At 33.9% G+C, this 14,662-nt stretch overlaps 1 protein-coding gene across 2 annotated transcripts in view; it reads right to left on the bottom strand.

The window, feature by feature from the left end:
• Positions 1–14,662, bottom strand: part of CTNNA3 (catenin alpha 3) — a 1,962,241-nt gene that overhangs the window by 62,117 nt on the left and 1,885,462 nt on the right. For both annotated transcript variants that reach the window (XM_051982587.1, XM_051982588.1), the window contains one exon: positions 6,425–6,530. In XM_051982587.1, coding sequence (XP_051838547.1) covers positions 6,425–6,530 — 106 coding nt within the window. The remainder of the gene's footprint in view (positions 1–6,424; positions 6,531–14,662) is intronic.

Genomic DNA, 14,662 nt, shown 5'->3' with positions numbered 1-14,662 from the left:
CAGAGCACAGCAAAAGCAGCATCGGTCACTTCTTTGGCAAGAGGTGGTAAAATGGTCAAAGGACTAGTGAGAAAGAAATTACAAGGGACCCTCTAAAAGCACTGAGTGCAGCTGGCACTTATAGGCAGCTCTACTGCCCATAAGTAGTTTTAGGACATAATTCTGGGGTAAAGAGAAGCATTTACACAGTGAACAGTAGATCTGGTTGCACTTTAAAGTAGAGAAAAATGCTAGCACTTGTAGCTGCAGGAAAGCAGAGTCTCTGGTCCACTTCCAAGGCCCAGAGGAACATTAATTCTTGCATCTGGAGGGAAGCAGGGACCACTCCTGGGTAAAGACTAGAGAGCATTGCAGGGGAGCAGTGACCTTACCTCTCCCAGAAAACCCCACCTTAGAAGCACAAAAAACCTTGAAAAGCCCTGCTCTGAAAACAGCATGAAAAAGCCTGAAGCTTAGGACAATCCCTCCCCACCCCAAGATGAGCAGAGCCCAACTTGAATATGAAGTTCAAAATCAAGAAATAGTCTGGGATCTGGAAGAACAAAAAGTCAAAAATATCAAGGGAATCAATGAAAGAAACAAATACAAAGGATGGTGGCTCAGCAGTATCAAACATAAAACTATATTATAAAGCAGCAGGTAGCAAAACTGTTTGGTACTGGCTGAGAAACAGTGATAGATCAGTGAATAGATTAGATACACATGACACAATAATCAAGGCCTGTAGTAATCTAGTATTTGATAAACCCCCAAACTCCAGTTTCTGAGATAAGAACTCATTATTTGACAAAAAATAGTAGGAAAACTGGAAAATAATGTTAGAAACTCAGAGTAAACCTACATCTCACAGCCCATACCAAAATAAGGTTAAAATAGGTATATGATTTGGGAATAAAGGATGATGCCATAAACAAATTAGGAGAACAAGGGATAATTTACCTCAGGTCTTTGGAAAAAGGGAAAATGTAGAGAACATTATGGAAGGCAATATGGATAACTTTGATTACATTAAATTAAAAATGGTTGTGCACAACCAAACCCAACGGAAACAAGATTAAAAGGAAAGTACAAAGCTGAGGAAAAAAAATTACAGCCAGTGTTTCTGATAAAGGTCTCATTTCAAAAACATATAAAGAATGGTATCAAATTTAAAAGAATTCAAGTCAACTGACAAGTGGTCAAAGGATATAAGCAGAATTTTCAAATGATGATGAAATTCAAGCCATTTATAGTCATATGAAAAAAATGCTCTAATTCACTATTGATTAGAGAAATGCAAATTAAAATAACTTTCAGGTACCCTCTCACACCTCTCAGATTGGCTAAGGTGATCAGAAAAGATAATGTTAATGTTGGAGGGAATGTGGGAAAACTGAGTCACAAATGCATTGTTGGTGGAGTAGTGAAATGATTCACCATTCTGGAGAAAAATTAGAATTGGACAACTGAAAGATAATGATTCAACGATTCTTCAAGAAATAATAAAACAAAGTCAAAACAATGAAAAAACAGATGAAAATGTGGAATATCTCTTTTGAAAAGCTTGGAAAATCTTGGAAAATAGATCAAAGAGAGATAACTTAAGAATTAATAGATTATATGCTCAGAAGAGTGTAAACATCATCTTTCAAGAAATCATCAAAGAAAATTTCCACAAAATCCTAGATCCGGAGGGTAAAACAGAAGTTGGAAGAACCCACCACTTACCTCTTGAAAGAGATCCCAAAATGAAAACTACCAGCAATATTATAACTAAGTTTTGGTAGAGAAAATAGGAAACCATCATAGTGGCACAGTTGAGATCACACAAGATTTAGGAGTTTTCATGTTAAAGAAGCAGAGGGATGAAAATATAATATTCCAGAGGGCAAAGGATATTAACAAGGATAATCTACCCAACAAAACTGAGTAAAATCCTTCAAGAGAAAAAATAAATAATGAAATACAGGACTTTCAAGCATGTCTTTTGAAAAGACAAGAGTCCAAAAGAAAGTTTGACATTCAAATAGACAACTCAAGAGAAGCATAAAGTTGTAAAGATGAAAGAGTAATCATTAGAGAAGCAAAATAATTAGACCTTTTGCATTCCTATATAGGATAATGATATGTCATTAAGAATTTTATCGTTGTTAGGGCAGGTAAACTGTGTCTGCATAGACAGAGGCACAAGTGTGAGTTGGGATGATTTCCCATAAAAGAATATAGGGGTGAGAAAGAGGGATGCCCTGGGACAAGGGTAAAAGAAGTAGAATAGCGGTAATTTTTTTTTTTGACATAAAGAAGACATTCAAGAACTTTTGGAGTGGAGGAGAAAATGGTGAAGGGGAAGGAGGGGGCCAATGCTTAAAATCACTCTCATTGGAATTGCTTCAAAGAGGGAGGAATATATTATTAACACTCAATTAAATGTATAAAGCTATCTTACCCAATAGGGAGCTAGGAGGGGAAGAAGTTAAAAGATATGGGGATTGTGTGTTGTCCTACTTTCCGGTAGAGAACCAACTGACATCACGATGTTGGGGTAAGTTACAGTGTGTTTGACTAAGGTTAATCAGATCAGTTTGAACTCAGAATGTTTTACTACAGGCCAGGCACAGATAATACATACGAACAATTGCTTTGGAGATGCCTAATTTGTACAACTCATGCTGCTTTTGAGATAATGCAGTTCTGCTTTGTTCCTAGAACACAGCATCTTCTTTGATGTAGGCAAGTGATACTGGGTGGTCCTTTGCCACTATGTAAGGATTTGGGGCCAGTCCATCAGAGTCACACTCTCTGCACTAGAGTTTAAAAGTTTGGTGGTTTAGCTCAAGAAAGGACCTCAGGTCTAGTATCTTATCCTACCAGTTGATCTTCAGGATCTTCCCAAGACAATTCAAAAGGAAATGATTTTTGTTCCTATCATGGCATTGGTAGATTGTCCAGGTTTCACAAGCATGTAACAATGAGGTCAAAACAATGGCTCTATAAAACATTCCATTTGTAGGCAATCTAATACCTCCCCTTTTCCACAATTACCTTCAGAACTCCCCAGACACCGAGCTAACTCTGGCAATGCACACGCCTACCTTATAATTAATGTAAGTGAACTTATCCACCGTATTTGAAAGTTCTCCACTTGCTCAAATTGATGGTTCCACATATGGATGGTGCAATACTATCTGGTGGAGAACCTGTGTTTTCATCATTAGATCAAAATTAGCACAAACAGCAGAGAAGCTATACTTTGTTGTATCTCAGCTTCACAGGCTACAATGAGTACATAATCATAGAAGGGGAAATTAGCTTGAGGGAGACACATGGTCAGAAGTAATACATACTTTTAAAGAAGGACGGGATAAAAATGAGGAAAATAAACATAGGAAAACGGGATGGAAGGAAATGCAGTTATTGATCATAACTGTGAATGTGAATGGAACGCACTACAGAAAAGAAGGGGATAGCAGCAGAATGGATCAGGAGGCAGAATTGGACAATATATTGTTTGTAAGATACAAATTTGGGACCAAAAGACACACACTAAGTTGAAATGTAAAGCTGGAGCAGTCTATTATGCGTTAGCTAAGGTGTATGGACAGATGTAATAATATGATCGCAGACAAAGCAAAACAAAATTAGATCTAATTGAATGAGACAATCAGGGAAATTACATTTTGCTAAAAGGTACCATAAACAATGAAGTAATATCAAAATATTTTGTACCAAATTGTTTCATTAAGGCTTCATTTCTCAAATATATTGGGAACTGCATCATGGTTCTAAAAATACAACCCATTCCCCAATTGATAAACTGCCTAAGGTTATCTATAGACAGATTTCAGATTATCCATAGTGGTATAAAAATGTTCTAAATTCTTAATTGATTAGAGAAAGGCAAATTTAAATTACTCTAAAGTATCACCTCAGACCTATAGGAAATGATTAATGTCAGAAGGAATGAGGGAAAAAAAGGAATATTAATAATTGCTGATGGAATAGAAAACTAGTCCAACTATTCTGGAGAACAATCTCTGTTGTTCTCCCTCCGACCCTCTGACCCAGGAATACCACTATTTGATCTTTATCTCAGAGATCAAAGAAAAACAAGATCTATACACTTATAATAACTTTTTTAGTAATGGCAAAGAATTGCAAATTGAGGGGAAGTCCATCAAATGAGGCATATGTTTGTAATGGAGTATGATTGTGCTATAAGAAACGATTAAGAGGTGCTTTCAGAAAAAAAAGGCAAGATCTACGTGAATTGTTGCAAAGTGAAATGAGAACTGGGAGATTACTGTGTACAGCAATAGTAATGTATTAAGTGTGAAATACTTGACTTCTCTGATCAATACAGTAATGCAAGACAATTTCAAAAATTTCATGATGGAAAAAAAAATCTTATCTACATTTAGAGAGAGAACTGATAAATTCTGGATGAAAAAAAAAAAAAGATCAAATATCCTTGATGAAAATTTGAGAACTAAACAATCTTTTCCCAAGTATTTATAAGTATATATGGTTGTTAGGCATACAAATGACTAATAGATGAAAACAAAATAAAATTCCATTGGATTTATTATTTGTCGAAACATAAGACATTTTGCTTAGTAACAATCAATATAACCTTAAAGACAAGCCCCTGATAGAATTTTTGTCTTGCAGATAAAATCATATATGATTATTAGATTGAAGGAGATTTTTTTCCAATAAATCTCCAATTAGAAATATAAAAAGAAAAAACAAACAAACAAAAACCAGAGAATTATGCCCTCTGAACATGCTCACCACTAATACTGAAACTATAATATGTCAGGTCAAAATGGAAAAAAAAAAAAAAAAGGTTTACCCAAAATTGGAATGCTATTGCCCAAATATTCCTCCTTGTGAACATTAGATTGACAATGAGACTAAGGATATTACAGAGTTCCCTCAATGAAATCTGTTCATAGTTTAAAAAGTTCAACCTAAAAAACATCACAAGAAAAAACAAAATGGATGAAAAATGCCTATTGTCCACATTTTGACTTGGTGTTGGCTGGCTAGTCTGTTGAATGAATATATCAATACATATAAAGAATAGAGTATTGCAAATGAACTGTGAGTTGGATCAAATTTTGAAATGAATATGTATGTAATAAATAGATAGATAAATAGATAGATGGATGCAATCTCTCCATTACAAAACTGGAACAAAACTATACTTAACGAGAAAGCATAGGTGTTTTGTTCTTCACTACATTTATGGGGTAGAAGAGTCACTATAGTTATGAAGTCAAAGATACAATGGTATTAAAAAGCATGCATGGAAATATTTGATTTTATTAACATGTTAGAACAAGGTACATGAGCATAAAATATTAATCACTGCTAAAACATTTCATTAGGAATTCTTACAACATTAACTCAAAGTATGTGTATCTTAGCAAATGAATGGTAATGATTTTATTAATATTCATTAATGATTTTAATAATATTATCATTTTATTAAATAATAATTATTATTAGAATTTCAGATATGACATTCATGAAGTCTAGGAAGAGGTAGCTTAAGAATTTAGTTAATAAAAATGCATCCTTAAAAAAAAGATTGCCAAAGGTCAGTCTGTATTATACAAAGAATTTATTTATCTTATTTAGAAATAGAGCAAGGGAAGCTGCATGAATTTCTCTTTGTCTTCTGTTTATATGTAGATCTAATAGGCATTTCTATGAATTCTTATATCTTATCAACTATCCAAATATAATTTAGAACAGCATAATATATATTTCAAAAACTATAAATCAGAATTCTCTATAGACATTTTTTATAGAAAGAGATAAGGATCAACTAAAATGCAAACCTTTGGAAGGGGCTGTAATCTGTGTGAGTTGAGGCAATATTCATCATAATGAGATAACTGACCCATAAAATCATTAAAGCCACAAGTAAAGTTTGGATTGGCTATTAAAATTAAGACACCTAGAACACACTCTCTCATTTCCCTAGCTCCCATTAAAATTTATTTCTAATGCCATCTCCAATGTGAAACCTTTTTCTGATCCTGCCCACCCTAGCCACTATTTCATAATATCTTATATATTTTTTCCTTCCACATGCCCCTCCAGGGCATAATGCTTTCAAACAAGGGGATTTCTTTTGGTTTATTTTATTTTTGTCTTTGTCACTTTTATGCTCAGTTGTTATACATTGTAATCACCCAATAAATGTTGGTTGATAGATTTATTCAGATACTGATTATATATGTGATAGTGCCTACCTTTTCAGAAATATTCAGCTATGCTGAAGTATTAACAAAGCCATGAAAAATAGCCCCAAAGATATCTGACTGCAATCTCCCTTCTGGCTGCTAGAGTCAACACCTTTGCTTTAAGGAGATACATCCAAATCATAAAAAGCAAGAGAATTGAATTTCGCATGCCTATTTCCTAAAGGACTCACTTGTTTGGCGATCTGCCGAGCAAGGATATCCATCCTTGAGCCCGATTCGGATATCATTTTAGCTGCATAAATCACATCAGTTGTGTGCTTCAATGGGCCTCTGCCCCTAGAAATGGAGGAAAGCATAGGGGTTAGGATGATTTGATACACAGGAATAAATCGTACAACAAATGTCATTGATCTCCGTCTTCAGAGAACTAACTCTGCTAAAAACAAACAACAACAAAAAATGTGCTGCCATTTACATTAGCAAAGTAGAAACATTTGAAAAAGATGTGAAATATAATAAGGAAGATCAAATGGATCAATGAGATTCCATGCCATCATTTGTAAGGGAAAAAATTCAATCTGGGCCGGTATTATTGCAATTTGTTTTGGTATTTCCAGAACTTTGTGCAATGCCTCTGGGTTATAAATAGTATTTGAAATAAATGATTTTCTTTAGATGAATTAAATTCTGCAAACATTATCAATTGTGTGTTATTTGTGAAAAACTATGCTCAAAACCAAGGATACAAGGAGAGAAAAAAAAATCCCTGTCCTTAAGAAGCTTACATTTACTTGCTGGAAACAATCTATTTATACATAAGTTATAAAGAGGCAAAACACAAGCTTTGTTGTTAGAGGACATACAATTGAAGTTAATCTCTGAGTTTCTTGTTCATGTATCTATCCATGGATAAGTCACTTTTGCCTCCCCAAGACTTATCTTCTTCATTTATGAAATGAGATGTTAGATTTTATGACTTCATTTCCAATTCAAGATATAGAAATATATTGAAATTCTAATTAAAAATATAACATAGTTTGGAAGGAGGGAGCACTTATGGGGGGGGATTAGAAGGAGTTATTTTTTCTTGCAAGTCCATTAATTTTGAGTTTTGAAAAGAAAGTAGAGATTAAAAGAGACACAATTTAGGAAGGAGAACATTCCAGTCATAAGGTCATGGTCTACATAAAGGCATGAAGAGATGGAATATCATGTAAAGTGGAATTAGGCAGTATATAAAATGGGATTAGAAGTATATGAGTATAATTACTCTGAATATGTTGTTGGAGTTACAGTGTGAAGGGCTTTAAATGACAAATTGAGGATTTGTTTTCATTTGTTTTGGTGCTGATGGCAATGAGGAGGTAATGAAGATTTGTGAGCAGAAGAATGACATGATGAAATCAATGATACGTTTGATCAATTTAAAAAGTTTACAGAACTACATAAACAGGAGAATATACAACAATATTTCAATTAAATTGAACATACATCTTTGTTTTTCAAAGAAGCTACTATATTCAAGAAATTATGTTAAGCAATGGGAACAGGGATCAAATATTAATTTATCCATTTCAATGAAGAATTGAAATTAGATGAGTCAAAAAATATAGTCAGATCACTTTCCTACATATAGTTAATATATTGTTCATCTCTGAATTAACATTTTTCATTCAATTTTTTTTAATTCAACAATAATCCAAATCAACAAAAATTTATTAGCATCTTTGGTGTACAAGATTCTGGGCTACATAATAAGGTCATCACCACCAAGAAATTTATATTGCTTTAGTAAGCTATAATAGATAAATAATATATATATATATATATATAATATATATATATATATATATATAATATATATATATATTATACATATATAATGATAGATGGAAGGGGAAAAGTTCTAAGACCTTGCTTGGAAGGAGAATGAGTGAAGGTCATTTCATAAGATTTGAGCCTCATAAACTAAGAATTATAATTTGTGGAAATAAAAAATTAGATCATTTCAGGTAACTTGAGATTTAGCCTGTTTCCAGGAAAAAAAAAGAATTGTGGTAAGGCAGATTAAATTTGAGGAATGGTTAGTTCATCAATATTGGATGATATGTAGAATGTCTGAAGGGCAATAATGTAAAAATATGAATAGAATTGTATACAGGAAACAAGTATTTATTAAGCACGTACTATGTGCCAGGCAATGTGCTAAATACAACTCACAACATTAAAGATAGGTGCTATTGTTTCCCTATTTGATAATTGAAGAAACTAAGACAAACAGAAGAAATTAAGTGGCTTTCCCAGGAGATACCCAGATTGTAAATGTCGGAGGTCAGATTTAAATACAGAGTTTCCTAATTTCATGTCCAGCATTCTAGCCTTTGCACCAGCTAGCAGCTCCAGTGTTGATAGCTTTAAAATGTCAGGTTCAGTCAGTTGGTCAATAACCATTTATTTTGTGCCCTCAAACACTGTTGTTTGTTTGAGATAAAAATGAAGGGGAAGATCATGTTTGATTTCATGGAAAATTCTTTCAAACTGGTATCATATAAATTTATAGATAACATATGAGATACTTGAAGAAGAGATGGAAGGTAAGTCTAAAATAGAAGACTTTTTGGGGGAAGGCTTCTTATCTCTATAAAGGGGCATTTGAACTGACATGAAACAAATCAATGATTCTCAAAGTTGGAGGTGAGTTCCTATTATATCCTAGAGGCATAGGGTAATCATTGAAGAGTTTTGAGCAGGTGAGTGACATGGCCATATAATGTGTAGCAAAGGTTATTGTAGAGCATGAATTGGAGGAGACAGAGATTGAAAGCAAGGAGAAAAATTGGAAGGCAGCACATTTGCGGGGCTGCCATATAGGATGTCCTGTGTGATACAGAGAAATTTGTCACAGGGTCAACGAACATTGCTTAAATAGAAGTGGGAGTGATGAGTGATGGAAAATTATAAAACATGAGCAATACAAGACTCCTAGCAAGTGATGTTAGGATGGATATTAGAAAAAGAGGTGGAGAAGAGTATCCAGATTATATTTATATATATATATATATATATATATATCTCAAGAGAATGGATATAAGATTAAGAAATCTGTCCCCTTTCCATATTGTCTTGGATTACTTAGACCTAGAAATAGCTCAGTAATACAACTATGTATGTAAATATCTGTTTAGATTTGCTTCTATAGAAAAATCTAACAAAGATGAAAAGTTTTTGTTTGTGAGAAAGGTCAGAGAAGATTTCTATAATGTTTGATATCTGTGTAGAAGGTAATCCAGCTGAATATCTGCTGTAGAGAGGTTTCCATTTAGTTAGTTTGGGAGTTGGCCCACGTAATCTACCAAACACATGTTTTAACTCAATTATCCACAATTTTCAAAAAGACACACACATAACAAAGGCAGAAATTGAGGACACCAGGGTGGACTAATAAGATGGATGATTATGATCTTGATCCCTTAGCTTAGCTTATGTACAGATTCAAATACATTTTTAAAACTCCTGTATTTTAAATTTTATTTTGTTAAGATATTTTAGATAGCTTTACTGAATCTAATTGAGAGTTATAAATTCCTTGGATATCATTAGCTCCATATAGAATCCTATTTCACCACAACCCATTTCACGTGAATCTCCTAAAGAAATTTCACAAGAACACTGTGGAGGTTGAGCTATAAAGCTTACTAGGATCTCAGGATTGACTATGTTTACTTCTTTCTGTTTTTTTTTTCTCCTGTGGTTTTTTCCCTTTCATTTTCATTTTTCTCTCCCAACATAATTCATAAGAAATATGTATTTAAAAAGTTAATGTACATATATAATCAGAAAAAATAAAACAATTAATAAGGAAAAAAGAGAGAAAAAGCAAACAAATAAGGAATATATAAGTGGTAATAGTACAAACTATTATGATGAAACTATAAAAACTATCATCAACCTATGTTTGCCCAAAAGACATCTATTCCCTATATATGAATCCTTCATGAAAATATCCTACACATACAGGTTACTTTCCTTGGTCAGATTCCCCGGCTACATCCTTAGTCTGTGGGTTTACCTACCATCTATGGTTCCTGTTCAATCAGTTGACAAGGATGTATTAAATGTCTATTAATTACCAAGAACTATGCTATTTGCTAAGGAGGCATTTGGTATATATTTTAAAAAGGGAAGCAAGTGCATGTTTATATGAATATGTTGGAGAGTTAGGTGGCCCAGCAGACAGATCACTGGCCTTGGAGTCAGGAGGACCAGAGAGCTGACTTCTAACAGTTACTAGCCATGTAACCCTGGACAAGTCACATAATCTCTATTGCTTCCATTCCTTCAGTTGTAAAAAGGAGATCATAATAGCTAATTACTTCTCAGGATGGTTGTGAGGAACACGATATAATATTTGTAAGGGACTTGGCAAATTTAAAGCACTACATAAAAGCTTGTTACTATTATATTATTATAGTATTATTATTTTAAAGATAAATAATACTAAGGAGTGAAGGAAAACATTGTGGTTATGAAAGTCAGATAAAGCTTAATCTAGAACATGATGCTTGTGCTAGGTCTTGAGGGAAGAGAGGGATTCAATGTGGTTATACAATGTTCTGTATTTGTGTGCATTTATTGTGCATCATGTAATCGATCTTTTATATTTGGTGCATGTATTACCTCTTCTATTCATGGTGTACACATGAGAGGAGGTTTTTTTTTTTTGTCCTTTTCATTCATTTTTTTTCATTTATTTATTTGTTTACTTTTGCTATGGAATTTGATGACGACTTACATTTGAGCTAATATATACACAAACTGGTAAAAATACAGATATTGCTCAGCAATCATAAGCTATGCTTTTTGAATGGCTGCTAATCGATGGAATGCTTTGAATTTTAAATAGTTTTTCCAAGGTCTCAAATGTTGAAGAGCTATTTCAATTTGCTATAAAGTCAGTTAAGATTTTAAGACCTATAGAGGAGACATATTTTGACAACATTTTTTAAATGTTAGACTTTCCAAATTCAATGGAATCGAGTCTCACAATACCAACAAAGTGCTTAAGCAATCCTAAAATAGCTTTGGCCTGCTAATAAAGAGTATAGATTATGCCACAGATAGTCTTTAACTCAACTGATACTAACTGCCTTCCTTGGACATCTACTAAAAAGACATGATATGGAATCTGAATCCTCATACTCTCCCAGTGACTCATTCACATCCCAACTTTTTGCAGTACAAAAATCAACACTAGATTTTGTTTATTCCAAATGAGCCCAAAAGCACTTCATTTGAGAGGCTTAAATCAAATTCCCTGTATTAAGCAGGTAAGTAGTGCTGTGTGGAGAGTATTAAGGAAGGCATCGGCTTTCATTACTTCTATGAATCTCCTGAGAAAGTTAAACTAGAAAACTGCTGTCTAAGCCTTCGAAAGGCAATATATCATTTTTCAAGGTCTACTACAATGGATAAAGGTTATTGGGAAGATGTGTAGCTCCACATGGCAGCTAAAGACAATAATGGGCCATTTCCCCCCACGTCAATATATTTTCATGTAAAAATGTGCTTAGCAAAAGCAGTCAGATTCCCTCTAGCTCGTAACACATTTACTAATTCACCATGAAGCAAAGCTCACATTTTAGACAGAGAAAAGGACCTTAAGTAGTGATGACAATACAATATGACAGATTATAATTAATCTTTTACATTTTTTCTTAATTAAATGTACTATTTGGCCAGTGTCCTATTAAATGTTGGACAAAGTACATATTTTTAAAATGATATCCCATCAAACCAAACATAAAATTTGAATTCAAAGAGAAAAATATGCTCTAGAATATTGATTGATTTTAAATTTTTTCAGCCTACAACATGACATATGATGGCGTTTTCATTTTCCAACAAAAGGCATTTAAAGGATTGATTTGTTATAAAAGATCCTGAGATCTGGGTTCAAATATTTGCTTTACCATTTACTATATGTATGAAAGCAAGTTGCTTCAACTTCTCTAGGTCAGAGGTTGTTTTTTTTCTCTATAAAATGAGGGGATTCAATAGAAAGTCTCTAAGGCTTTTCATCTCTAAATCTAATATTAGATTCACCTATGACTCAGTGGACTTTGAATTCATTTGAATAACATTCTTACAGAGCATCCCAGCAGATTTGGCTCTCCACCTCATCACTACCCTGTGCCCCTCTGGAGAGTAGAGCCACAAATCTCAGGAGGGAGCATCAGATGTTCAGAATATCTCATTTCTCACCTGGCTGCACCATTTTGAGATTTCTCTGATTCCTTTTTCAATATGTCCCTTTGTTGGGTACCTTCTTTGACTTCTCCCTTTTCCACTTTGCAGCTAGTATGTTTTGTTTTATTTTGCTATTAGACTCTAAGATTCTGATGGACAGGTACTGACTTTTTTTTGGGTATTCTTATCTCTAATGTTTAACACAGTGTCTGGCACATATCAGGTTCTTTAAAAATGTTTCCTTGTTGGATTGATGCATGGAAGGAAAATGAGAAAGAATAGATCACTTGTGCAATTTTAAAGATAAATATAGATGTGTGTATGTATCTTTTGTACATATTTATACATATATATGCATATTCATAAATAGTATATATCACACATATATTGCAATATTTTTTTTACAATGAAGATACACACATACTACAATGGAAAGAGAACCAGGAGACAGAGATAGAGAAATATTGCCATCCTATATGGTAAATCTAGGACAAATTCCCACCGTTATGGAATTACTGATAACATTATGTCAAAAATGTTATCAGAGTTCAGCAGGAGATAGCTGTGTCACAGATTTATACCACATTAGGACTAGGAATGGGTTTGGAACATGCTTAATAGAACTCCTCTAATTTTCTAGACGAGGAAACTGAAACTCCAATCATTTTAGAGCCCAGGGATTGTTAGAGATGGAGGAAACTTTACAGATCTCCTCATTTTACAGAATAGGAATGTGAAGTTATTTGCCCAAAATTATGGAGCCAAGGTATGGCAAAGTCTATGCTGTAGTTTGTTCCCTCTGATGGCCAGGACAATGTTGTCTCATCATGTGACATTTCCACACTATGAAGACTCAGAAATGATACCTGATGGTTACAGTTAAAAGTCAGTAAAGAAAAAATAGAGCTACAGTAAATTGAGACTATTCTTCTTTATACAATTTATGCTGCAAAAATGTTTTTTAAACCCCTATTGACATAAAATGTAATTTATACTACACGTTACACTTTTTTTTATCTATTTGAAAATAATGATGTGTTTTCTCCAAAATGAACAAATAATTCCCTCTTACATGGCAGGAATGGGCTCCATGTGTTTTGCTATTTCAATTGCCACCGAAGACTTTGAAGACCAAATCTTCAGGCAAATTATTTTGTAGTCAGACTCCCGTGCCAGGCGCTTGGTGAGAAATTCACCATCTGTGTATTCAATTCAGAGAAATCCAAAACTGAGCAAGTTTATCATCTAGTTCTTCAATTTCTTTCCAGCCCTTCTGTTACTTTTCCTAATGTTGACATACCCCTATTCCAATATAACACTCAATCCACATTTTTACTGAGGTAGACTCAAATCATCCAGAAGCACATGATTCGGACACGAAGATCGATCGATCAATCGATCTAGCCATCTATTTTCCTTGTTTCCTTTCTTCTTTTTCTCCCTCACTCCTTCCCTCTTTCCTTCCTTCATTCCTTTCCTTCTTCCTTATTTATCCTTCCTTGCTCCCTTCCTTTATCTTCTTTTTTTTTTCCTTTCAGGATCTTAACACATGCAGAGTTGTATTATTATCTTCTTCCAATGGAAAGCAAACTATATTCCCAAGCAGTGGTTGTTTATACAAGACAATGAACAGTTCACAAAATTTGAGAAATGATAATCCTCATTTAGTCCTGTGGTGATTTTATTTTTCTTCTTTAAGAAGATTCTCTCTGGGAGGAGGTAGGTTTCTCGGGGGAGGTTTTCTTGGAGGCAGCCTTAGTATCAGTTCAGATCAATAATTACCCTAAATGCAGCCATCTGGTAAAAATACAAACGTTTATTTTCTCCTTCCAAAATAGCCTGGTTAGTTGAGTCCTCTTTCTCTGCTTGGTTCCAAGAGCTCCCTCTGAATGTCTCCAAATCCAAAGCTTTCTACTGGGCCTGTATCCCAAAAAGATCATAAAAAAGGGAAAAGGACCTACATGTGCAAAGATGCTTGTGGGAGACCTTTTTGTAGTGGCAAGGAATTGTAAACTGAGTGGATGGCCATCAGTTGGGGAATGGCTGAGTAAGTTATGATATATGAATGTTATAGAATATCATTGTTCTATAAGAAACAAATAGAAGGATGATTTTAGGGAAGCCTGGAGAGACCTACAGAAATGAGCAGAACCAGAAGATCCTATACACGACAACAGCAAGACTATACAATAATTAATTCTGATGGATGTGGCTCTTTTCAA

Source organism: Antechinus flavipes, chromosome 2 (genome assembly GCF_016432865.1).
Source record: "Antechinus flavipes isolate AdamAnt ecotype Samford, QLD, Australia chromosome 2, AdamAnt_v2, whole genome shotgun sequence".
NCBI classification, from domain to species: domain Eukaryota; kingdom Metazoa; phylum Chordata; class Mammalia; order Dasyuromorphia; family Dasyuridae; genus Antechinus; species Antechinus flavipes.
This window is presented reverse-complemented; position numbering and strand designations above follow the sequence as displayed.